At 38.8% G+C, this 25,232-nt stretch overlaps 2 protein-coding genes across 3 annotated transcripts in view; both read left to right on the top strand.

Moving 5' to 3' along the window:
• The first annotated feature begins 591 nt into the window (after positions 1 to 591).
• Positions 592 to 6,484, top strand: LOC105702925 (RNA polymerase-associated protein CTR9 homolog). Its single transcript, XM_012430886.1, has 13 exons — positions 592 to 854; positions 1,456 to 1,554; positions 1,665 to 1,904; positions 1,993 to 2,565; positions 2,685 to 2,804; positions 2,894 to 3,204; positions 3,271 to 3,796; positions 3,939 to 4,133; positions 4,211 to 4,327; positions 4,415 to 4,725; positions 4,814 to 5,154; positions 5,321 to 5,501; positions 5,589 to 6,484. The coding sequence occupies exons 1-13, from the start codon at positions 813 to 815 to the stop codon at positions 6,313 to 6,315; spliced, it is 3,783 nt and encodes a 1,260-aa protein (XP_012286309.1). The 5' UTR covers positions 592 to 812; the 3' UTR covers positions 6,316 to 6,484.
• Positions 6,485 to 18,517: 12,033 nt separating this feature from the next.
• LOC105702924 overlaps positions 18,518 to 25,232 on the top strand; it is a 98,302-nt gene continuing 91,587 nt past the window's right edge. For both annotated transcript variants that reach the window (XM_023435063.1, XM_012430885.2), the window contains exon 1: positions 18,518 to 18,590. The gene's annotated coding sequence lies outside the window, so the exon portion shown is untranslated. The remainder of the gene's footprint in view (positions 18,591 to 25,232) is intronic.

Below are 25,232 nucleotides of genomic sequence, written 5' to 3'. Positions count from 1 at the left end.
AAAATACACGTGACTTAAATTGTATTTGTATTTATATTTACTTGATTAAAATATATAATGTTAAAGGGACAGAATACGGGCAGTGAAGTATTTTGCTTTCTTTTCTGCCTTCTCTGCGGCTATGAAATTCTTTTTATTCTCAAGTTGTAAATTTATAATGGAAATACACACATATATAATATATTCTTCTTTATGCGATTATCAGGGAATTTAAAAGTTGCTAAGATAAATAAATACAAATATCCATTTAAATGAGTAAAGGAATCTGGGTATAGTTCCATCTGAGTGGCGCTGCTTTTCGCAGGTTTTAAGGATCCTGGTAATCATCCTGGAAACGCGGTTAAGGATTCGGTTAACAACAGTAAACGGTAAATTTCGCGTTTTCCTATTTTTTCAATATAAGATATTCTGCTTTATCAAGACAAAGATCAATATCGTATATTAACAGAAAATAAAACAAAACTTTTAGATATAATTTTCTACAATGACGGAATAGAGTTGAAATTTGGAACAATCCGTTTTTGATTGCCGTAGTGCATCTATCAACCAATCAGGATTCTAACCTCACTCTTGGCTTAGCTGCGGCAGAAACGAAGGTAGTTGATGGAACGTTCAGTTAACTGATTCGTAGTTTTGTATAGTATGTGATAGTATGTTGGGTTAAGTTTCGAGAAAGTGACTGGTTAGCTTCGTTGGTTTACGTCAATCTGATTTTTAATTTGAAAGCTCTCGAAGAAGGCTCGACTCTTGCAATTAATGGAGGCAAGTTTTGCCAGGATAACGTAACAGGTGTGAACTGGTGCATCAGTGCAATGGCGGGATCCATAGAGATACCGCTCCGGGATACGGACGAGGTGAGTATTATTCTACTGCGTTGATTTTATCACGTGCGATCTCTCTATCAATTCTATTAATATAGTATTCTCTTAGGAAATCCAAATCTAATTACATAGTAACGCTCCTCCATATTACCTATATTATTTATTTCCTCCGTCACAAAGTTTATAAATATTTTCATAAGTTTCCTTATTGTAGTTTGTTGACGTACTCTCTTAAAGAAACGCTCAAATTGTGTTTATATTGTTATTATTATTGTCTGACATTGAAGTATAGATATTATCGAATTTACTCAAGGGTTCTTGCGATGGACATGAAATTGTACGTAATGGGACATAAAATGAACGTCAACTATATTCTCTTAATTTGATTTGTAATATTTATTTCAATTTTTTTTGTAACATCTGTATTTTACATGAAAGGATATTTGTTTCATACTAACTTGTGCAAGACAAAAGTTTGTTTTTATAATTTGACATTGGATTTCTTAAAAGATATATTTTGCACGATTTATATTCTTTTTTTATTAATGATTGTAACCTGTTTATCTATCTCTGGGTATTACTTTATTGTCTGCTTATGTTAAAAGATATATATATTAAAAATTACAATTTATAGGTTATAGAATTATACTTGGATCAATTACCTGAAGGTGATGAAGTGCTTGGCATTTTACGTCAGGAACATGCGCAACTTAATACGTGGGTCAATTTGGCCGTAAGTATTTGATAACATTTAGTGAAAATGTTAAATATCTTGTTGTAAACAAAAAATTGTAAATAAGTGCTTAGGAATTATAAATATGTAATAACCGTTCTGTTTTTCAGCTTGAATACTACAAACAGCACAAAATTGAAGATTTTATTAAAATCCTTGAATCATCACGAATCGATGCAAACATTGATTACCGTGACTATGAAAAAGATCAAATGCGTGCATTGGACATGTTGGCTGCATATTATGTTCAGGAAGCGAACCGTGAGAAGAACAAGGACAGAAAGAGAGATCTTTTTACAAAGGCCACATTATTGTATACAACTGCTGAAAAAATTATTATGTATGACTTGGTACGTTAACTACTCTCTGAATTCATGATTATATTATGATATAGTTTATGCCTGATTTAATTAATCTATGATTATATTCCTTTTACAGAATCATTTACTGGGTCGTGCCTATTTTTGTCTCCTTGAAGGAGACAAAATGGAACAGGCCGATGTACAGTTCAACTTTGTTTTGAATCAATCACCAAATAATATACCTTCTTTGCTTGGCAAAGCATGCATCGCATTCAATAAAAAAGATTACAGAGGGGCATTGGCATTTTATAAGAAAGCTCTTAGAACTAATCCTAATTGCCCTGCTGCGGTGAGATTAGGAATGGGTCATTGTTTCATGAAGTTAAATAATCAAGAAAAGGCACGATTGGCATTTGAGAGAGCTCTACAGTTAGATGGTCAATGTGTTGGCGCCTTGGTCGGTCTTTCAGTTCTCAAGTTAAATCAACAGCAGCCAGAAAGTATCAGGACAGGTGTTCAAATGTTATCCAAAGCATATACTATTGATTCAACGAATCCAATGGTATTAAACCATCTGGCTAATCATTTCTTCTTTAAGAAGGATTATAATAAAGTTCAGCATTTAGCATTGCATGCATTTCACAATACCGAGAATGAAGCAATGAGAGCAGAAAGCTGTTACCAACTTGCAAGAGCATTTCATGTTCAGGTGAGTAATATAAATTTAGTGATAAACATTTTGGAAAGGTATACTTTAAAAAGTAGATGTATAAGTTATGCTATTACGCTATTGATATGAAAATTTTATTAAAGATTTATTGTTTTTAGAGAGATTATGATCAAGCTTTTCAATATTACTACCAAGCTACGCAGTTTGCTCCGCCAGTTTTCGTGTTACCACATTTTGGTTTAGGACAAATGTATGTGTATCGAGGAGATGCTGAAAATGTATGTATATAATTTAATTTATGATGTTCTTATTAATTTAAATCTTGTGAACGAAATAAACACAACTAATTATAATGTTTTGTTTTAAGGCTGCGCAATGCTTTGAGAAAGTTTTAAAAGCACAGCCAGGGAATTATGAGACCATGAAAATTCTTGGCTCATTATATGCTAACTCAAGTTCTCAGTCAAAAAGGGATATTGCAAAAAATCATCTTAGGAAAGTCACGGAACAATTTCCTGACGACGTTGAGGCATGGATTGAATTGGCACAGATATTAGAACAGAGTGATTTAAATGCAGCATTAAATGCTTATGGAACTGCTACAAGAATTCTGAAAGAAAAAGTCGAAGCAGATATTCCGCCGGAAATCTTAAATAATGTTGGCGCGTTGCATTACCGGTTAGTAGTAGATTTTCATATTACATAATCTGTGACTGTTAACATTAAATTAATATTTTTTTTTAGACTTGGCAATCTGGAAGAGGCTCGAAAGAATTTGGAGGAGTCTTTAGCTCGATCCAGGAAAGATGCATTACATGATCCTGTATATTACAATTCAATAGCAGTAACAACGACATATAATTTAGCTCGTCTTAACGAAGCATTATGCGTATTTGATAGGGCAGAAAAACTATACAAGGATATTTTGAAAGAACATCCAAATTATGTTGACTGCTACCTCAGACTGGGTTGCATCGCTAGAGATAAGGGTCAAATTTACGAAGCTTCTGATTGGTTTAAGGATGCCCTTAGAATTAATAATGAACACCCAGATGCATGGTCCTTGCTTGGAAATCTGCATTTGGCAAAAATGGAATGGGGCCCTGGTCAAAAGAAATTTGAGAGAATTTTAAAGAATCCTTCCACTAGTACAGATGCTTATTCTCTGATTGCATTGGGGAATATTTGGCTGCAAACCCTTCATCAAAGTGGAAAAGATAAAGATAGAGAGAAGAGACATCAGGACAGAGCACTTGCCATGTATAAGCAGGTAATTTTTATTTAGTACTACAGTAAACAAAACGCACATGAGTATTTGAGATATATCTTACAACAAGATTTTGACTTTTTACTGCATTCTAATGTTTAACAATATACAAAAGCAATTAAAAATACATATTTACGTTGTCTAGGTTTTGAGAAATGATCCAAAAAATATTTGGGCTGCAAATGGCATCGGCGCAGTCCTAGCTCACAAAGGTTGCGTGAACGAAGCTAGAGATATATTTGCTCAAGTCAGAGAAGCAACGGCAGAATTTTGTGACGTCTGGTTGAACATCGCCCACATTTATGTAGAACAGAAGCAATTTGTTAGTGCTATACAAATGGTACGTCCTGCTTTCTTACATTAACGTTCAATACGAAGTTTCGGCGTAAAAGGATTAATTTTGTTATTTATTTACAGTACGAAAACTGCCTTCGAAAATTTTATAAGTATCATCACGTCGAGGCTTTACAATACTTAGGAAGGGCGTATTTCAAGGCTGGAAAATTGAAAGAAGCTAAAATGACATTGCTGAAGGTAATGATTTAATATATAACTGATTTATTAAAAAGGGTGACAGTTATTATTGCTTTTATTAATACTAATAATGTTCTTCATGGCTAGGCACGTAGGGTAGCACCACAGGATACAGTGCTGCTTTTCAATATTGCTCTCGTTCTTCAACGATTAGCTACGCAAATCCTCAAAGACGAAAAATCTACGTTGACGACAGTGTTGCAAGCAGTCCATGAATTGGGATTGTCACATAAGTACTTCCAATACTTGGCAACACATGGTGACAGAATGGATCAGCTTGCAGATGCAGAAGCCAGGAAGTGTCAGGATCTGTTATCGCAGGCTCAGTATCACGTTGCAAGAGCTCGAAGACTTGACGAAGAAGAAAAAATGCTTAGAAAGAAACAGGAGGAAGAAAGGTAACGATGTCGTCGCTGGAAATATGCAGATCGAGAATTAAGAATCGCAGTTTTTAATTTCACTAATGCGTTTGAAACCATTTTACAGACAAGCGTTCAAAATGCGGCAAACCGAGGAACAACGAAAACTTGAAGAAATGCGCCGACAAAAGGAAGAAGAAATGCTTCAGAAAAGGCAGGAGTTTGTAGAGAAGACAAAGAATGTTTTGGTATTCGGTGAAATGCCGTCTGAGAAACCAGGCAAGAAAGGCAAAAAGGTTCGAACGGATCAATATATTAGTGATAGTGGTGGTTCCGGAAGAGACGAGGGTAGAGAAGAAGCGCCAAGAGAGAAGAAACGTAAACGAAAAGCTAGCGGAGAAAGTAAAGACAAGAAAGGCAAAGGCAAGGGTCGGAGGAAGAAGGACACTGGCAGTGGAGACAGCGGGGGTACGTTTTTCAATGAAGAACTGTTACTACGTCTGTTTACTGTTATAAAAATTGCCCCGTTGTAGATATTTCAGTTACTATTCAGTTACTATTATCGACGTTTTACAATTTCTTTTTTTTATTTATAGTTTCATCTTCATTTAAATTATATGTAATCGAATTACAGGTTCAGAAAGCGATCGTCCGAAAGCAAAACGAGGCAGGAAAACAGGCAGCGGCAAGAAGGAAAAGAATTTCCGCAAATCCGTTGCGGAGACATCGAAGAGTAACATGCGATTCTTATCCAAGGAAACGATATCTACCAGTGAATCCGACAGTGATAGCAAAGATCGTAAAATGGCGAGCGGGTATGTTATTTCTCTCGGTTTAAAATCAAGTTGCGACATCTTAAGGATTATGAGAATTTTCTATTTTCTTTTCTTTATACATTGTAGGGACGAGAGCGGTAACGAAAACGCACCTCGTGGAAAGAGAAGAATAGCGTCGGAGTCTGAAGGATCTCGCGCTTCGCGATCTAGATCAAGATCGCGATCGCGTTCACATTCGGGATCGAGATCACCTGCTTCACGATCGGGATCACGCTCCCGCTCTCGATCAGGTTCTAGATCGCGTTCACGATCAAAATCTAAGTCCAGATCCGTTTCACGGTCCAAGTCTAGATCGCGTTCAGGATCCAGATCTGGGTCGCAGATTTCGCGGTCTAGATCTGCATCCAGGTCTGCTTCTGGATCTCGCGCCTCGCGTTCCAGATCAAGATCCAAGTCCGGATCAAGATCGCGATCGGGATCGCGTCAGAAGTCTGGCTCAAGATCGCCTTCGAGGTCAAGATCAAGATCAAGGTCCCGTTCGGGATCACGATCGAAATCGGGTTCGCCATCTCAGTCTAAGTCACGATCGCGATCTCGCTCAAAATCACCGTCGAAGTCGCGTTCGCGATCTCGGTCAAAGTCGCGTTCAAAGTCGCGTTCACGGTCTCGCTCGAAATCTCCGTCGAAGTCGCGCTCACGATCTCGATCAAAGTCTCGATCTCGATCCCGATCAAGATCGCAATCAGGATCTCGAGCATCGAGATCTAAATCTAGATCTAAGTCAAGATCCGTAAGTCGTTCAAGAAGCAACTCTCCGAATGAGCAAGTGAGGAATTCTGGTAGCGAAGGGTGAAGTTGAAAAAGCCTTACTGACACAGATATAGTTTATCAGAAGTCGCCCGAGGTATTGTTATAGTGTATATTACCACTTTAGGTAAGTTTGTCAATTTTTAAACTATTGACAAGTTATGTAAAGACGGTCGTGTAAAAATATTGCAATATATGTCTTGCTATAAGAACGAGTAAGTTCTTTATTGATATTCTCCTCCTCTTTGAACTTTATATGAACACACACTTAACACGATAGGGACTTCTGATAATCGAGATCGCAAATAGACATTTGGTGTGCGTGTTGTTATAACCGTACTTGGATCCAAATTTTGAGTATGACATTTGACTTATTTTGACACTATACGATATAATCAATTCATATATCATCCCAATACGACTGCCATTTTAGGTTGAGGGTGAAATGTGATAGTTCAAGTGTACGCCGTTATTCGTTAAAGATGGATGCTTTACATAAAATTGGATTTAAATTTCAGAATTAAACGATTGACACTTGCAGACCGAAATCTCTTCAATTATCAGGAATAACGTAATTTCGTATAATTGGAGTAAGTAAATTTGAGGGAGAAATTCACAATTCGGGAAAGAATAATGTGAGAAATCATCCTGTTGTAAAAATGATCAGTTGTTCGTTTTTATTGAGGGAGAATTTCTTAAATCCGAGACTGTTAATGTTTTGATCATATTCCTTTACGATCCTTGGGAATCTATTGTCAGAATCGAAGCTATCGTTGTAATAGTCCTTTTCAAAAGATAGGTATTTCCACTTATTTTCGCGTCACTAAGTTACATTACCTTTGCTGATTTTTAGATTTTTATTGAGGGAGAATGTCTTAAATTTGAAACTATTAATGTTTCAGTTTTTTTAATATTCGATTAACATCATATTCCTTCACGATCCTTCGGAATCTATTGTCAGGATCGAGGGTATCGTTGTAATGGGTCTTTTTGAAATATAGGTATTTCCACTTATTTTCGCGTCACTGAGTCTCATTACTTTTGCTGATTTTTAGATTTTTATTGAGGGAGAATTTCGTAAATCTGAAACTATTAATGTTTCAGTTTTGTTAGTACTCAGTCAACATCATACTCCTTCACGATCCTTCGGAATCTATTGTCAGGATCGAGGCTATCGTAATGGTTCTTTTTGAACGATAGGTATTTCCACTTATGTACGAGTCACTGAGTTACATTACCTTTGCTGATTTTTCAATTTCCTGAGCGGCACAAAGGCACATTCTTTTCGCCGATTTCTTTCTGTTCTGACACCCAATCTCGATCTCTTACTTTCTTCTTGGTCGTCGTATTCTCGTTAAGTCTGTGGAGGTGAAGTTGATTGCTTCGACGTCTCCATAGGACCCTGAGTCCTTTGTAATCTGGATCTAGAGCGTTATGTGACTTCACTATCACCTGACTCTTTGTAAGAACAGGAAGGACGGGATGGAATAATATATTTTAATAAATTCCACGAGTTTAACAATTTCATGATGTGTACTTATTTTTTCATTACGTGGTACTTCTCTATCCCAGAATTAAATCTTTTCTACTGCATTAATATTCCTCGATATCCTGTAAGGAAAAAAAAAGAACGGAAAATCCGAGAGCAAATTTTTCTTTGATATGATACGAAGGTTACAGTTGAACTCAACATTAGCGCTGTTTTATGATTTAATTCTTTCGTAGCTCCACTTTCTGGGCGCTGAAAAAGCTCCAATTTTGTTATACAGCTCAAATCTAACGAATTACATATTTCTACATAAATTCTATATTTATATTAGCGATATTGTGTAAAAAGAAAAAGAAAAAGAAAAACTAAGAGAGAATTTTTTTTTGTCATGATATGAAGGTAACAGTGGGACTTAACAATAGTGCTAACAATAATGCTGTATAATTTAATTCTTTCGTAGCTTTACGTTCCGAGTGCCGAGAAAGCTCCGGTTTTGTTATACAGCTCAAATTTAGCGAATTACATATTTTTGTATAAGTTCTATATTTACATTGGCGACGTATAATTTTATTCTTTTCTGGCAAAAAATATGTTAAGGTTTTAACATACGTTAACGTAGGAGGTAATCGTAGAAGGTGACTTATGTGTCTGAGCAGTGAACGCCAAGTGAAGAGCCTGACTATCGATTTCCCACGCGAAAGAAAATAAATTATTAAGCCTCTCTTGAGGCGAGTGACACGACCTGCGGATATATAGATTCTCAACACAGACGGTCTGAATTTTCAATGGTTGTTTATTATTTATCGGGTTTGCTAGTAAATGTCGGGCCTTCCAAGAAACGCCGTCTGCTCGAAACGGCTGGAAACTAATTTGACTGCAGTAAGGTGGAACTATTTTCCGCCGAAGTTAGTCTACGTCCATTTGCGTTTATGGCTACATTTTAAAGGAGGCGGAAATGCAGATGGTAATTACTTTTCCGCTGCATATCCGCATCTTCGCAGAGCCACGTTGTACTTTATAAGGGGAATTAAGTAAGAAATACAAGAGGTCAACTTTACTCCAAGATCGACGGAAAGTATGGACCGGTGAAACTTTTATTAAATCCCGTGGATGTGTTTCTTTTCATGAGCTCTATTTTCATTGCAATGTAAACCAGCTTTCTTGGAACGTGAACGTATTCACTTTCCTCCCTCCACCCAATGGTGGAAAACTGGCGTCCCACGGGGGAGAATATTGCTACATTTTCCACGAACGCGATACAGTCTTCAGTTTTTAACGCCATTTTGTAGTAAAAAGCGATTCAGACGACTCACCATAAACTATGGCTACATAAATATGGCTGCAATATTTTATAATTTCTCTCAAAGTATATTTCTCAGAGCAGAAGTCGTATCAGTTTAGGTGTTTAATTTCGAGAAAGCAAGATTAATTATATATATATTCTTTTTATAATGTGTTAAATTTCGGTTTACGGAATTATCGTATATAATGCGTTACAGAACAAGAAATGTAAGTACACGTCTAAATATTAAAAGCATGCATCATCGAATGTACGTCTGATCGGGGTTAAGATAATGCAATCGCCGGATGCAATCGAGGTTCCGCTGTACTTTCAAGCAATTATCCTCGTTTAACATACTCATGTCATTTCGCGCAAGTGCTTTTTGCTTGAAAATAGCGCGGCAGATTAGTTCCACTTTTGCGACTCTTCGCGCAAAGCACGTACTGTACAATTTGCTTAAAGTGTTTTTTTAAACATTATTATTACAGGTCGTGCATGCGTGATGCGTGTAGTTGCTTTCTTGCATCTAGCTAAATGCTCGCCCGCAAGTAGGTCATCGGCATGCAAACTTCGGCGAAATTTAAAGCACAACTATACGGACGGAGTTCCCCGAGTTAGAAGTGAGAAACACCGATAGCTAACCAAAACAGGAGATAAATGTTAGATACAAGTTAACGTCTATGGGGAATTTCTTATATGGCGTCCTAATAATGAATTACCCACCAAACACGGTTACCTAAGAATAATATAACCGTTACATAACGTTTGCAACATGTAATTTAACATACGTGTAATGTATAAGCAAGATTTGTATTACTATTTCCTACGCAGCTATATAACACTGTTATAAAATGAATAATGTAACGCATAAATAACATATGTTATGTGTTATGCTAATAATATACAACTGCTATGTTAACAAGTTTGTTACCAAACGGTAATGATTCGATGTTATATGATATTAATGTATCTTTTGAATAACATTCGTTATATATCATGTTATTCCAGTGTTATGTAGCTTTAACATAGTGCCCTTGGCGGGTAATGATGCAGGACGAAAATTGAAACTCGATCGGGGATATGTCCAGGCTTCGATCTAAGATAATTTGTGCAAAAAATTTATAGGGTTTTTTACTTTTTTCATTAATTCATATTTTACTGGTTTTGTAGATATATATGAAGAGATATGCATAATGTGCCCCCGATGTCGAAAGGAAGGTGGACATTGGAATATTTTGTACAAGTAGCGAGCTTTTGACTGGTCCCGGAACAACTAGGGAGCACTAGGGATTGCTTAAAGCATTACTGCCCATTTACACGGGGTTTACTTTGGAGAATTGACGGGCTTGTACCCGGCGAATCTAGGTCTGTCCGGTTCTCGTAGAGTTTTACTGGCGTTGCACTTACATTAGTAGACGTGAGCATGTACACACGAGCTCCGGCTAAAACCCACTTGGAGTCTTGGCAAGACGAGAAAAGCTTCCGGGAGTTCTTCCAGTTTCCGGAAAAATTAATGAGCACTCTCCTTCCTTCAACGGCGCTTATCCCTTATCACTTTGCCGGATTTATTTTCCTTGGCGTATCCATTGATTTCTATTCTTCGTTTCAGCGTTTGAAACGTCGCAGATTTTATATGTTGAAAATAAAACATTTTTACGGGGTTGAAGGGGATTTTAAAAATGTTGCTTTGTTTCCTTATAGTTCAGTTGACGTAGAAGCTGATTGTTGTGTACGCGTTTATATTATACCAGGTGTATAAGCATAAATCTGCTGTTTGCTCATAGATTGCGTTAGTGGGCATATTAAGTTACTATGCACACGCCATACTTTTGTTTTGTATGAGTTTGACATCTGTCAACAGTAATCAGTGCACATCATCAGCAATTTCATACAATAACATACATTTTTCTTTGGTAATCGTGTCTAGTTTTTTGCCAGAAAAAGAGCACATGCGGGAAGCTCTGCTTTTCTGCTTCAATTTGAAGAAATCGGCTGCCGAATCGCATCGAATGCTTGTGGAAGCCTATGGCGATAGTGCTTTATGGGAAACAACGTGCAGAGATTGGTTTCGTCGGTTCAAAGACGGCAATTTTGACCTGAACGACAAGAAGCGTGAAAATCGGTCCAGGAAGGTTGAGGACCATCAATTGCAGGCTCTTTTGGACGAGAACGATACCCAATTGCAAAAAATGCTTCCCGAGCAATTGGATGTTACTCAACTAGCCATTTCCATGCGCCTACGTGCCATGGGAAAGGTTAAAAAAATCGGAAAATGGGTGCCACATGAATTGATCGATAGGCAGATGGAGCGACGCCAAAACACATGCGAAATCTTGCTCGCCAGAGAAAAAAGAAAGTCGTTCCTGCATTGGATTGTGACTGGCGATGAAAAGTGGATATTTTTCGAGAATCGTAAACGCAAGAAATCGTGGGTTGATCCCGGCCAACCATTAAAATCGTCCGCAAGACCAAATCGCTTCGGACGGAAGACGATGCTGTGCGTTTGGTGGGATCAGCAGGGTATCGTCTACTATGAGCTGTTGAAACCTGGTGAAACTGTCAATGCCCACCGCTACCACCAACAACTGAGCAAATTGCCCCGTGCTCTGCGTGAAAAAAGGCCGGATTATCAGTCAAGACATGACAAGCTGATTTTCCTTCACGACAACACACCATCGTACACGTCAAAAATGGTCCGAAACTACTTGGAGGCACTCAACTGGGTGGTGCTACCCCATGCCGCTTATTACCCAGACCTGGCCCCTTCTGACTACCACCTGTTTTCGACTATGGGCCACGCGCTCGCTAAGCAACACTTCGATTTTTACGAAGACGTCCGACAATGGCTTGATGAGTGGTTTGCCTCGAAAGAGACGGAATTTTTTTGGCGCGGTATCCACAAATTTCCCGAGAGATGGGACGAATGTGTAGCTAGCGAGGGCCAGAACTTTGAATAAATTATTTTTTCGCTTTCCATGAAAAAAAAAACATGTGTTTTGCTGACTAAAAAACAGCGGATTTAAGCTTATACACCTGGTACATCTTAATATACGTATGCACGGCACCGAGCTTCGTATAAAGCTTATCTATTAATCTGATAAATATGAGCGACTAATTCGGAAATTAACTGAGTTATGCAATATTTTCAACATTTACGTAATTCATCTGAATTAATCCGATGCAAGCCGTCTTAATCCATCTTAACTTGGTACGTCCAATCCTGATTAGGGAGTGATAAAGCACATTTCGTGTTGATCTCGAAAAGAACTTAAGAATTCATTTTCATGGGTCATGGGACTATATCAATCATGCCTATCAGTTTGTTGCATAATGTTTCCTGTGTTGCCGAAACACTATTCTTCTACGAAATTTATGAATTATGATTAAATTCGTTTTCAATTAAGTTCTTCATCCATGTGATATAAAATTTTTTATAAAGTAGGTTTTTGATTTTTTGTAATTTTAAAAGAAATGATTCTTTTGCACAAATTTTTCCTATTAAATCACTCTCTTTGTAATGATTTGATGAATTAACATAAAATTAAAAGCTCTAGACTGGGAACGATTAAATTATGATCGCTACAGGTTGAACTTAAGAATTATGATAGTTATGATACTCTTGAAGAATTATCTAAAAAATCGAGCAATATTTAGGAAGAGCAGTTATATGTGGGAAGAGAGATAATGATGGATTTATCTTTAGATCAATGAACTGAAACGAGGTAGATTAATTCGTCATGTATCGGAATCCAATTTTTTCTTTTATTTTTTTATTGAAACGACCTGAATGTTCGTTTCGTCGACGTTGATGTTAATGCAAGAGTAATCAATGGCAATATCGCGAGATTAACGATGTATAACGACGTTGGCTTCTCAACAGTGGTGTCTTAATGAGAGATTTCGATTCACCGTAATCATTAAGCACTGCTTTAACCGAAAACTGGACGAGTACCGTTTGAATAGCACCGCCGTTTCAAGTTTGAACAGTGTTTGCAATTCCCACGGGTGCGGATTTTTTTTTCTAAAAAATTCTGAACTGTAAAAAAAATCCCAGTTATTGACGTATTCGATAAACGGAATGGTACGTCAAAAACTAGACAGTTTTTGACGTACCATTATTTCGCGTTAAACGCTTTCTCACGGTAAAGAATTAATTTATACATTTTAATTCTGAGTGGCTCCAGGCGTTTTATTGATATGTACGTCGGGAGTCGAGCATTTCCAGAAAAATTCGTCTTACATAAATGTAGATGCAAATAAATGTAAATTAGAGTTAAGTACTTTTATGAGTTGGATGATTTCCATTCGTCTTATCTCTCGCTGAAACGATCTCGAATTGAATTGCTAATTCGGTTCGATGCGACTTTGTTAAACAAATGATTTCTTTAGAGTCTTCAAATAGATTTTCTTTTATGGTCCAGCCATTATTTAATTCAACGTAGCGTTATTTATAGAGTAGTACTGGTATTGTACTAGGTTATCAGTGTTATATTTATTTCTAGCAACACTATTAACCCTAGAACTCATGAATGAACTCTCATAAACCCACTTCAATAGGTTTTCAAACTTCCCTCCTAGGCAGACCATTTTTTATGTTTATCGACCTTTAAATGGAGCTTTCGTCAATGAAAGTTGAATACAATTGAATTAACTACTCACCATTCACTTTCTTGTCAAAAACTGAAGAGGTTCATTTATCAGCATTCCAATTTACTGTTGATAGGATACATTTTGTCAACGAGAAACAAGCTGGGTGGATATCTACCCAAGTCACGAGTTAGGGGCTAGAAAAAATAATATACACAAGGTCTAGGGTTAGATGGCATGTTCTGGGCAAAATACTTTTTTTTTGTACTCACAAGGAAGGTATCCCAGGTCGTCTTTTCCGATTTCATTTCTTTTATAATATGTTATAGTAGACTAAAAACTAAGCGACACGTATTTATTTCATCTGCCATTAAACACTTTAAGGGGATGAAACCACCATCCAAAGTAAGGCATGTCAAAGGGCGATTTGGCAGTTTCACCCACAAGAACATAATATTTTTTAACCAATCTAACTGGAATAGCTTTCTCATAATGAGAAATGAAAAATATTATGTTCTTGTGGGTGAAACTACCAAATCGCCCCTTGACATGCCTTACTTTGAATGGTGGTTTTACCCCATTAAAGTGTTTAATGGCAGATAAAAAAAAACACGTGTCGCTTAGTTTTTAGTCTACTATAACATATTATAAAAGAAATCAAATCGGAGAGATCGAGCAGGGATATTTTCCTTTTCATTGCAACCATTAAAATGCATTATTGCATCGCTGCAATGGTCATAAGTTTCATCCAGGTTTCGACTTTACTTCTGCGAGATGCCTCCCATGCGATGTATAAAACCTGCATTTCGCTTATTAACCTCTCGGAGTTTGATTTTATTTGCGTTTTATTGGGCTCTCAGACGGAAAGAGGGAGCACGGGTATTGGGAACAACTTTCTTAGAGTCGGGAGATGCATTATACATCAGGGCTTGTTTAAATTGAACTCCTTTTCCCCGAGCGATCTCGCGATTGAAAAGGCACAATCATCGAGGTGAAACGTGCAATGCTCGACAAAGGCTTACAGGGAGTCTCGACTGTACAGCCATTTGCACCCGAGTCAGTGCTCGCAGCTTCATTTGCCAGTTACCGTTGGTTTAACTGCTTCCAGAATCTAGTTTCCTGAATTTGGCCCGGTGTACTCCCTGAGACCCCCCTGCAAGATGATCGGACAGGTGAAACAGTTCGGTTAAATTGAGGAAATTCCGATTGCCCGTCTTGACGTTACCTGTATATCCGGAGTACCGGATATTCAAGTGAAACACTGATTCCAATCGTGTACCTTTATACAATTACCCTGTTAACAGAGAATTGAAATATCTGAAAATCAGTATTCTGCACACATCTGATATCTACATGCATGGTTCGGCATAACGAAAGAAAACCATGACCATATCTCGATAAGTACAAGTATTTCTTCCACCGAAATTGAATTGACATCTCTTAGCGTTATTCCAAACGATGCATACTAGTCTCTGATTTGCACGATTTTTATTTCTAAGTGCCGCGATGTTTTTCGCGAGCAAGGTGTAATGACGAGTAAGTCTGTAAAACCGGACACGTCCAAAATGAGTTATTTTATTGGAAAAAGATGAACGTATATCATAGACCTCAGGGTTTGTTGCCGTTTCACGTAAGAAGAGAGAGAGGGTAAGGGTGAGAAAACAGCCTCCATGTTTTTTCTCTCTTTCATTTCTGCTATATACATTGCCAGATTAGGGTGCAATCCCATATATCCTACATCCATGGCATGCAAACAGGTATTCAACGTTTTTGCAGAAAGTAAGGGAAATGCGTGCTGTTTACCCGATGCTCCACTGGTGAATGAAGAGATGTTATATAAAAAAAGATTAATGTTATTTACTTTGGTTTTTGGTTACAAAGTTATCTCGTACACGTAGGAGAAAATCTCATTCAAGCAAAGAAACATTTCGTTCATTCAAAGAATAATGATTTGACTCAAATAACCTCGAATAAACTGGACGCTACATTTATTCGGAATTATGACAATTTATTTGAATTTATTCGAGTCAAATAATTATTCTTTGTATTAATAAGGTGATATCTTTGGTACTATTCAAAGAAATACTTCTTTGGTTGAATAAATTTTGTTTCCTCTATATAAGAGTTGCAGGAAAACTGGGTTTCACAGCTGTAGTTATATGCGAGTGTATTCAGAGGTGGAGGAATTGAACTGGTCTAACAAGACCTCGAATTCTCGAAGATTTATCACTTACATTCTCGGAAATCGAATACTGGTATACTTTTACCGCAATTTCCCCGTCTTGATTGATACGCGAATGCGAACGCCGGAATGAAGAACACAAACCATATCTCAGAAGGGTTTCTATTCGTTGAATTGGAGGCTGACTTCTACCCGATCCGTAAGTGTATGTATCTCCATTGTTTCCCAAAGGTTCCATGATTTCCCTTTGCCTGCGTGGTTTAATTGCAGAGGCTGTGGAGGTTGCAGAGAGAGTATTTGCGCATTAGCATAACCGGCATCAAGGGCTTTCGCCTGGGATCCGCGAATTGCCTTTGATGCGAAATCGAACAAACGAGTTTAGGTCTCCAGGAACCAGGACACGCACGAGGATGATTCCCAAGATTCGCTAATTATGCCCTTTGTCCCGAGCCACTTGTGCGATCTATCCGTCGTTTTGGAGGAATCCTACATTCTGGAGTTTTGTAGAAATTATAATTTGAGATCCCCAAGGGAAGCTCCCTCGTTTTGGAGTTTCATCTCGCAGAAGTCGCATCATTCCTAACGAATCCACTGATTATAACTAAGACGATCATCGTCAAGTCAAACCTCACGTGATTCCAGTAATTCACCTTTCACATCTTCAGATTCACTTCGCGACCTCTTCCATATGATAACACCCATTCATCCCCAGTTATGAATTGCAAACCACTGTTCGAAATCAGGACGTTTCCTTTACCATGTCGGAGGGAGCAGCATTGAAACAATTTCTAAGGAAAGATCAGTTCACGTTGAAAAGTGGGTAATTACGTTGTGTTCCGAAATTAATAATACGAGGTATCTCCCTTCGTTCATTTTCTCTCCAAACTTGGTCGCAAGTATTAAATCACGCCTTAATATCCCTGAAAATGGTATGCTCCCGTTGATCGTCAGAATGGGGGGGCTCCTTGTATAGATCTTCGCACTAATGGCGACTCGGCGGGTTCATCTCAAACTTGTAGGAACCATCCTCGTGTCCTGCATCGAGACAATATCCAGCAACGATTTCCTCAAGGAGCGGGATTCCAGCAGAATAATACCCGAGAACGCAGTCGCGGGATGCACAAGTACCTGTCTAACGCGGATCGCTTTCCGTTTGGCGACGAGGGGAGTCCCCGTCTCGTAGCACATTGAAGAACTTCATCAGTTGGCCTACATCGAAACAATTTCCACAAATTACTTCCGCGGGATACGGCGCCCTGGCGGGAGGAAAGTCTCCTTGAATTCGCCGGGCCGTGGACGTGTCCTAGGGGAATAATGCGAGGCCGAAGGAGCCGCGGAAGTACAGGAGGATTTGTAATGCAATATCACTCCGCACCTGTTCTCCGGCTCGTAAAGGTTTATTACTGCACGCGCTGGCGAACCATCAAAACCTTTCGAAACCGGGCAACGAGCCAGTGGATTTTACGATTTGATATATGTTCGCCGCATAATGTATATAGGGCGCCCTCGACGATCTGGGTTAACCAGCCACTTAGGGGGCGAACGACGCCCCGCTTCGGTTTTTGCTCTTTGGAACTGCTAAACCGCGACCAGTGGCCCTATCCCCTTTTCACGGCTTCGCCTCTAGCCTCCTTCTAATTGCGCCTTATATCCCTTTAATGGCCACCGGAGCGGCGCGAGTTTTAATTACACCGAGAGGGAGGCGCGTCCCTCTTCCGCCGCCGGACGATTGGTCGTTACGACCGAGAGCGACCTCACTTATTCCGCTAAAATTAATGCATTATTCGATCCCACCGCGAATGGGATCATCCGAGGGCACTTCAACTCGGATGGTACAATGGCTGCGAAGAGCTCGCGTTTCCGGGATATCCTATTTCCACCAGCTCTAACGAGCAGCGGCTCAACGAGTTCTGAGAACGCGATGTTAAATGCTCGTTGCTTTCCGAAATAAGGTAAGGACCGATCGCGAGAAAATACGGAGGACGGAGTCCTGAACAATTCCGTAATGTCGATTTGGAAGTCCGACTCGAAATCCGTAATGTCTGATAATTCGCTAACGAGAAGAGTCGTTGCCTGTGCAGAGAAAAGGACCTTCTCTCTCTAAATGATACCGAAAGTATGCTGCGCGCGCAGAGGAATCCTTGATACACGAAATTCAAGCGGCAGGGTGAATGGTAAAAAAACGTGCCAAGAAAATGATTTATCATTGCGAAATGTATTTATTTTTAATAAATATTAATTTGGTGCATTTTTTCTTCTCATTTCTTTTGTAGTCTTTTTGTGTTTACGTAAAGTAGGGCCGCCACAACAACATGCTACAGTATATGCTACACTTGCGCAGTAGGAATTTTCGGTACGTAAAGGGATAAGGGATTAATTTCCTCTCTAATTTCCTCCTAAACCCCCCCTTCCTTACCTACGTCCCTTCCATTCATATAAGCTCTATATTTCACGTGTATCAGCCGTGCTTTGATGTTTGCGGCGTGCAGACTAGAAAACATACGTCGAGTCCTTCGAATCGCGTTCAGTAAATCGACGAGGCTTGTTTACTATTTCCCAATTAATTACTCAGGCGTGGACCCTTGCCGGCCGAAGTCGCGGCCATGGCTTCCTTGGAGGTCAGGAGGGGCGGAAGGGGGATGTCTTTGGGTCCTAGCGAAGGAATTTTGTTTTGAGTAACGCAATCCAGATCCGGCATTCAACCAAGGCGGAGCTCCTCGATCTCCCTCTATCCGTCTTCGTACCCGCCGTCCGTCTACACAGGCAAACAATGGACTGCAGGTAAAAATAGTACAGGACTTTTCGATTTAATTTTAGACAAGAATACCGTTGGGTAAATCGTGTCCACCATTTTTCTAACACCGTGTATAGTTGTTACGAGCAATTTGATAAATTGGGCAATCTGCACAATGCCCGGGAATTGCAGGCATTGCCCGATTTATCACATGGTCCATAACGTAGCAACGATGGGTAAAAATTGGATTAAATTAATTTTACATAGTTCCGTAAACTACTTACGTATGTTATGGTCGTGGTTTGGAAATCCTCTTACTTGCGCTTACCTCGATCGTGGAAAGTGTTACAACATTTCGGTCGAATAGGGAGGAAGTTGTGATAGGATCGATAATTTTCACGAGTCGCGGTACCGTACTTCTGTAGCGAACAATTATCCCTTTGTAGTAACATGTGTAAGACAATAGGGGTAGAATATTTAGCGATTTCAGATTGATGCGGGATATGAAAGAAATTTTCGAATCAGGTTGTTTGGATTTCTAGTAACGCAAAAGCAATCATTTTTGTACGATAATGATAGATTGGTGGCCCGAGATGCGCTAGAATATAAGTCTATTGAAATTATCAGAGGTAGTTAGAAATCATTTGTATGTTGGCATTACAAATGATTTTTTCCGAATGTCCTGTGCAAATAGCTTTAAACCTTTTAAGTAGAAAATTGTGTTATGGTTCCACGTTATTAGGGAGAACCTTTCGTACCTCTCTTCATTTTGTTAATATTTGCAGTCGATCATCGACACGTAATGGCTTTTGGTTCGTTTGGCTCTCTGCGAACGCGGAAAGCTTTATTTCTGTAACGAGTTGAGGTTTCAAGCTTTGAAGACCTTGCGTTATACGCAGCAATAAACTCTGTGATATCGTGATAAAACATACAGCCCTAAAGAGCGGAATTCGCTTTTGTACCGCACCATCCGTGTTACGTGTGATAAAACAGGAAATGTATAAAGCACGTCATGTAACGCGGGATGCGGAAAACAAAATACGACTACGTTGACGACTTGAAAAAGAAACACGAAGATGAGAATGAGATCGTCACGTAAAATATTGGCGGAAAGGCACGTAATGTACAGATTATTTTAGAGTCAAGTTTCCTGAATTATTTATACCGTACCTATTGTTGCTATAATAGTCACGATTAGCGGTCACTTCACCGTTTCTTTGTTACTAATCAGTAAATGAATTCTTCGATTTCCATATGTATTAGTTTGTTGAAAATTTGAAAATTAATTTGTATTGAACAGATGCGATTAGTCGATTTTCTGTGAAATGGAAATCGAAGATTATTGCCTGTAACGCGAGAGTGAAATCAGTTAATTAGAGGTGAAAGATCGGATTGTTTTTGGAATGGTCTTGAGGAAGGTTAGGGAGGTGGTCCTTGAATAGAAATTTCAAGGCTAGATTTTATTTCGAGATTTTCTTCCTGGTTTCGCGTTTGGTCGAAGTGCGAGTGGCGCAGCTCGGCAATCTGGTATCAGAACACTTTATCGTGGAAGGTTTATCGCAAGACAATTTATTGTTAAACACCTATCGCGAAGCACTTCTCGAGGAACAATTTATTAGTACACAATTTATTATGGATGATGTGTAGGTGCATCGTTAAACGCGCGCCACTTTTATCGAGGGTACCGAGTTCATGTTGGAAAATATCGAGCATTCCGTGCCTCGATTTAATTCAAGTACGACGCGCCATACCTCGAAATTTAATTAGTTATCGACGCTCTCGATGGCCCTTTCCCACGTCACTGGTGGTTTACAATAATTCGCGTAATCAGATCACGTAGACGGTATGAATACATGATTTTTTACAGTTGTATAGATATGCTCTGCTTAATCTTTACTAAACGTTCATCCATACTTGAAATTATTATTGACATATCAGATGGAAATAGGTGTAATTTAATCTAAAGAACATATTTCGAGGAAATGAAGTTGAAAATTTGGAAATTTCGCGAGGTCGCCGAGCAGTGTAGGTTTCACGTTTTAAAATTTATTGAAATTAATTATAAGGATACTTTCGGAGGTGCAATTTAAATGACAAACTTCGGAGATTAGGAAACAGACCTTTTTAGGCATTAAAATAAATGAGCAGGGAGCGAAGAATCGAACGTAGGTCAGCTATAAATTCTGTCCAGAAAGTGGATCTTGAAAAGAGCGCGGTAATATCCTAAATATTTTAAATGTGCGAAATAGAATCGGGCATGGATTAAGTGCTCAATTATGCAAATTGGAGCCAATAGAATTACGCACCGTCGTCTTACTCAACGTACGTAGAGAGGTTCTATAAGGAGAAGGTGGTGAGCGAAGGACACCCCCTAAAATACCGCTCGTGCGAAATTCACCTCCTTGCTCTTTGACACAACCCTTTACGTATATTCCTGCAGATCGACGACCTAATTTTGCTCCCTTTATCATGATTCTTAGGCGTCCTTCAGAAATGTACGGTGTTATTACGGAGTGTTCCATTAAACGGAAGGGACCGTGGTACCAGAGCCAGATTTATGACAGGGAAGACTGGGCAATTTCTGAGGCTTCTCAACAAAAGTCGCACAATTTCCAAAATGATCCTTTTTATACTTCACTTTGTTTCGGAGGGTCGCTCGAACTACAGCGGAATGAGAAGGATTTCCGAAGGGCACCCCATAATGAGAGCACCCTCGCGAAATTCGCCCTCTTGTGCTTTACTGAAACCCTTTATATAGGTTCCCGCGAAGATCGACCGAATTCGCACGAAAAAAGAGAATGGCTAGAAAAACCACAATTGTGATAACCGTAAATATTTTGCAAAACAACATATGCGATAACCTTGGCAAAAGATTGTGGCAACTAGCGTAACTTACTGTAAGGTACCATGTACTGGATATTACATAGTATAAAGCCGAAGTAAGGATTACTATTTGTTTAGTAAAGGTAACTACAAGGTACGAGTTGTAACATTATACTTATCATAACAGACATACTTTGCATAGTTAATGTTACCATTACAAATGGTAATCCCTCCTGAAACTTTTTAATTCAGCGCGGTGGGTTCAGCAACTATTGGCAAGGTTACGTTTACCATTCGATTGAGTCAAGATCATCATTTGTGTAATTCAAATTATCGTAATATTTTAAGAATGTCGCTATAGTAACTGTAATAGAAATGTATTTTTTCCGTGTAGCCAACCTCCCCCGTAATTCTTAGACATCTTTCAGAAAAGTCCAAAATTATCTTAAGGTAATTAATTAAATAAAAAGACCAGGTGGCTTCGGATTTAGGGTAGACGAGACTCAGCAGTTTCACAGACATCTTCCAACAGTCACGGAAATTTCGAAACTACCTTTTGTGGTCCTTTTTTTTTTAGAAATTTACTCGTGCTCCAAAATCTTCTCTAGGAAGAAACCATCTCGCGAAGTTCACCTCATATAACTCGGCTGTGATTCTTAGACAGCATTCAGAAATTTATTAAATTATCTTAGAAAACTTAAGGTGATATCAAATTGAGGGGTTTCGTTTATGAAACTTTTCTTCGAATGAATGGATTCAGCACTTTCCCAAACTTCTCCTTCGAACAGTCATGGAAATTTCAAAACCACCCTCTGTAGTTTTTTTTTTAGAAATTCGCTCGTGCTCCAAAACCTTCTCTAGGAAGATACCACCCACACGAAGTTCTGCCCAACGGCTTGGCCTAACCCTTCAGGCAGGTTTTCGCGAAACGACCTAATTTCGCCTCCCTTCTGGTAACCCCCTGCACCGGTGTGTTGGTACACACGGTTTCGGCGGGAAAGAATGCGGCTGGTTGCGTGGTTTCCCGAAAGTTTTCACGTTGGGTTGGCTGGCTGGTTTCGTGCGTGCGTGGGCGGCGTTAGATTGGATTCAATCCCTTCGAGTCCCTTGGAGAAAAAGTCTCTCCCGTCCGCCTGGCTGGCAGGGGCGAAGGAAGGCTGAAGCTTGGGGTGGGATCCTCGACCGAGGATGGACGCCATCACGGCTGGAACTGACGGAGGGACTAAATTGTGTTGGCACGAGTGGCCTCGAAAATCTTTAGGCCCTTCGGGGGGTATATCTTGGAACTTTTCCTCGGGCTAGTGAGGGCATAAATCATAAATCCGGCTCCCTCTTGCGAATCCATGTTCCGCGAGTGTAATGGCGACTCTGGACGGGTCTTCGGTATCTCTTGGAAAATGGAATCGTTTAGGGGTGCTCGTCCAAGTAAACGGTAAAGATCATGGGGATGGTGTCTGATTTAAGCCGGGATTACACCGGGCAATTTCGTAGACACCCCCAACAAAATAATTGTTTATTGTATTTGGAACCCGGATAACCTAAGGAAGCTCGCTCTTGGTTCCGTTTCGGTTTTTACGCCCTACTTTCGATTTTGTACGTTTTATTTAATACGAATTTAGTCCTACTTTAGCCCTATAAGTAGAAGAAATGGAAATATTTACCGCTTTTATGTCTGAAGTAGGATCTTAATTGTATAAAATTTTCGTTTATTTATATCATCTGAAAACTTATTTAAGGTCTATGATTAGAGGTTCTAAGTAGGATCAAAATTTCAGTTCAGGCACTTTCAAGATTAATAGTTCTTTTTTGTGAGGTGGGTTTTAATACTTTCTTGCCGTTCTCAATTTGCCGAGAATGATATTTTAAATTTTGTGTTATTTATTATTGTTATTTGTGATTTCTTGAAAAAAATTAAATTATGGTATGGCATGATGAGAATTAGGATCTAGTGTAATTAATAGAGGTGTTCGTCGTCAGTGTTCTAAATTTGTACATTTTGGTATTTTAAAAAAATTGAGGATAATTAAAATACGCTTCCCACACATAATGGTATAGAGAAATGCCAAGTGTAGCTACAATAGACATGTATAATATGTATAATAATACGGTACATGGAGGAGAAATACGGTTAGGAATATTGTTACGGCATAACTGAGAGGATTGCGTGTATTAATGAGGAATGGTGCTATTACCTGTGCTATATTGACAACCTAAGGGACATAACTGTATATATACAGATCATGGCAAGTATTTCGGATATTCCCTTAGTAACATATAGGTAAATTACAGTACCAAGTTTCTCCTAATCCTCTGGGAAAGTAAGGTGTAATTGAACTCGGAGATTATTCATTGCAATCGTTTAAAACGAACCGACTTTTATTTACGAGCTCTTCTGGAATAAATGTATAGAACATGCTTAAATATATTAAATGGTGATATTATAATTGGTGGTGACCCATGAAGGTTCATAATGAATACGAAATTTCGAATATAATCGTCTGACAAATTTTTTAGTAATTTACTTGGGTTCCTAACATTAAACTCCCATTGATAATTAGAAAAATAAGAATTAACACGTGTATCATAATACTTTTCCTACGTGAGATTATTATCTTGTCGTCTTTTTGCAGCTCGTTTTCTTTAGAGTGGGTAATATTTCTCGTGGTATAACTTCCGCCGCAGCTTGAAATTGTCTCGAGTTCATACATCTTTCTGTTCATATGCAAGGTGCATTCTCAAGTCGCGAAGGTCGTCGTGCTGCACGTTCAGTCTCCATTTACTCGTATCAGTGTACTCGTTTATTATAGTCTTCTTTTCTTTTTTTTTTCCTTGGAGGCGCCTTCGAGCAATCTTCATAGCATCCTTCCAGCATCACGCGTCAACAGAAACAGATGGGGCCTTAAACTTTTCCCGCTAGAAAAAATGATTCTCCATTTAATGTTCATTTTCTACCATTTATTGTATATGACGTTTCGCTGCCTTAAGAAGCTTAATAGGTTGTAAAATGCCTTTTAATCAATGTGAGTTTAAAAGAGAACGAAATGGCACAGGAAATATTTACTTCCGGTACTGTTTTATTTGATGCCTTATAGTGATTATAACCACTTGCGCTATAAAGACGTGCCACGCACGTCGCGATGCTTTTGTTCCAAAACTGCCAGCGACATGTATACCACGTCGTTAGGCATTTGTCGCAGAAACAAAATCGACGTGTCCGGCACGTCGGCTAACAGTTGGATCGTTCATTATTCGAGCTACAGTTCCAGAGTGCACGACATCGCGTAGCGTCATCGATATCTTGGAAATATTTCAGAATCGATAGGGTATGTTGTACGGATGTTATACCGCATGTTATATTGTAGAGCGCGGCACGGTAACCGAAAATTAAATTGTAGCGCAAGTGGTTAAATAAACTTGGCTTCAAAATGTTTAACTATGGAGGACTTTTCTCACGACGTACACGATTCCAGGTGAACGGCAAGTCTGAACAAAATGAAAATGAGTTTAGAAACTAGAATCGATTGTTTGTGAACTGATGGCAACAAAAGTTGTAAAACGACTTTTGAAGAAAATTTCTGTTTAAAATATATCAACAATAAAACTGCAGAGAACAATGGAAAAGTGATTTCTATTGAGTTCTTCTTCACTAGAATCTGAATATCTTTTGAATCGGAATACCGTTCCGTCTATTCTTAAATAATCTTTTCTGGTTTCCGAAACCACCTTAACTGTTTAGTTTCAGACTTGTCGTGCCAGGTTACAGGGGTATACGTTTCAGCCTTTGTCGTTTTTCAGAAATCATGTGGTAGACATGTATGCCTTCTTCACAGTGTAAATATTTCCTATAGTTTTTCATTCTCCCTTAA

This window comes from Orussus abietinus, unplaced genomic scaffold (assembly GCF_000612105.2).
Source record: "Orussus abietinus isolate OABI.00-Male unplaced genomic scaffold, Oabi_2.0 scaffold140, whole genome shotgun sequence".
Lineage (NCBI taxonomy): Eukaryota > Metazoa > Arthropoda > Insecta > Hymenoptera > Orussidae > Orussus > Orussus abietinus.
This window is presented reverse-complemented; position numbering and strand designations above follow the sequence as displayed.

Excerpts from the sequence above, each read along its gene's own strand:
- LOC105702925 (XM_012430886.1), top strand. The coding sequence starts at position 813 with ATGGCGGGATCCATAGAGATACCGCTCCGGGATACGGACGAG. Across the intron at positions 1,905-1,992 it reads AAATTATTATGTATGACTTG|AATCATTTACTGGGTCGTGC; the intron begins GTACGTTAACTA and ends TTCCTTTTACAG. Across the intron at positions 4,328-4,414 it reads CTAAAATGACATTGCTGAAG|GCACGTAGGGTAGCACCACA; the intron begins GTAATGATTTAA and ends CTTCATGGCTAG.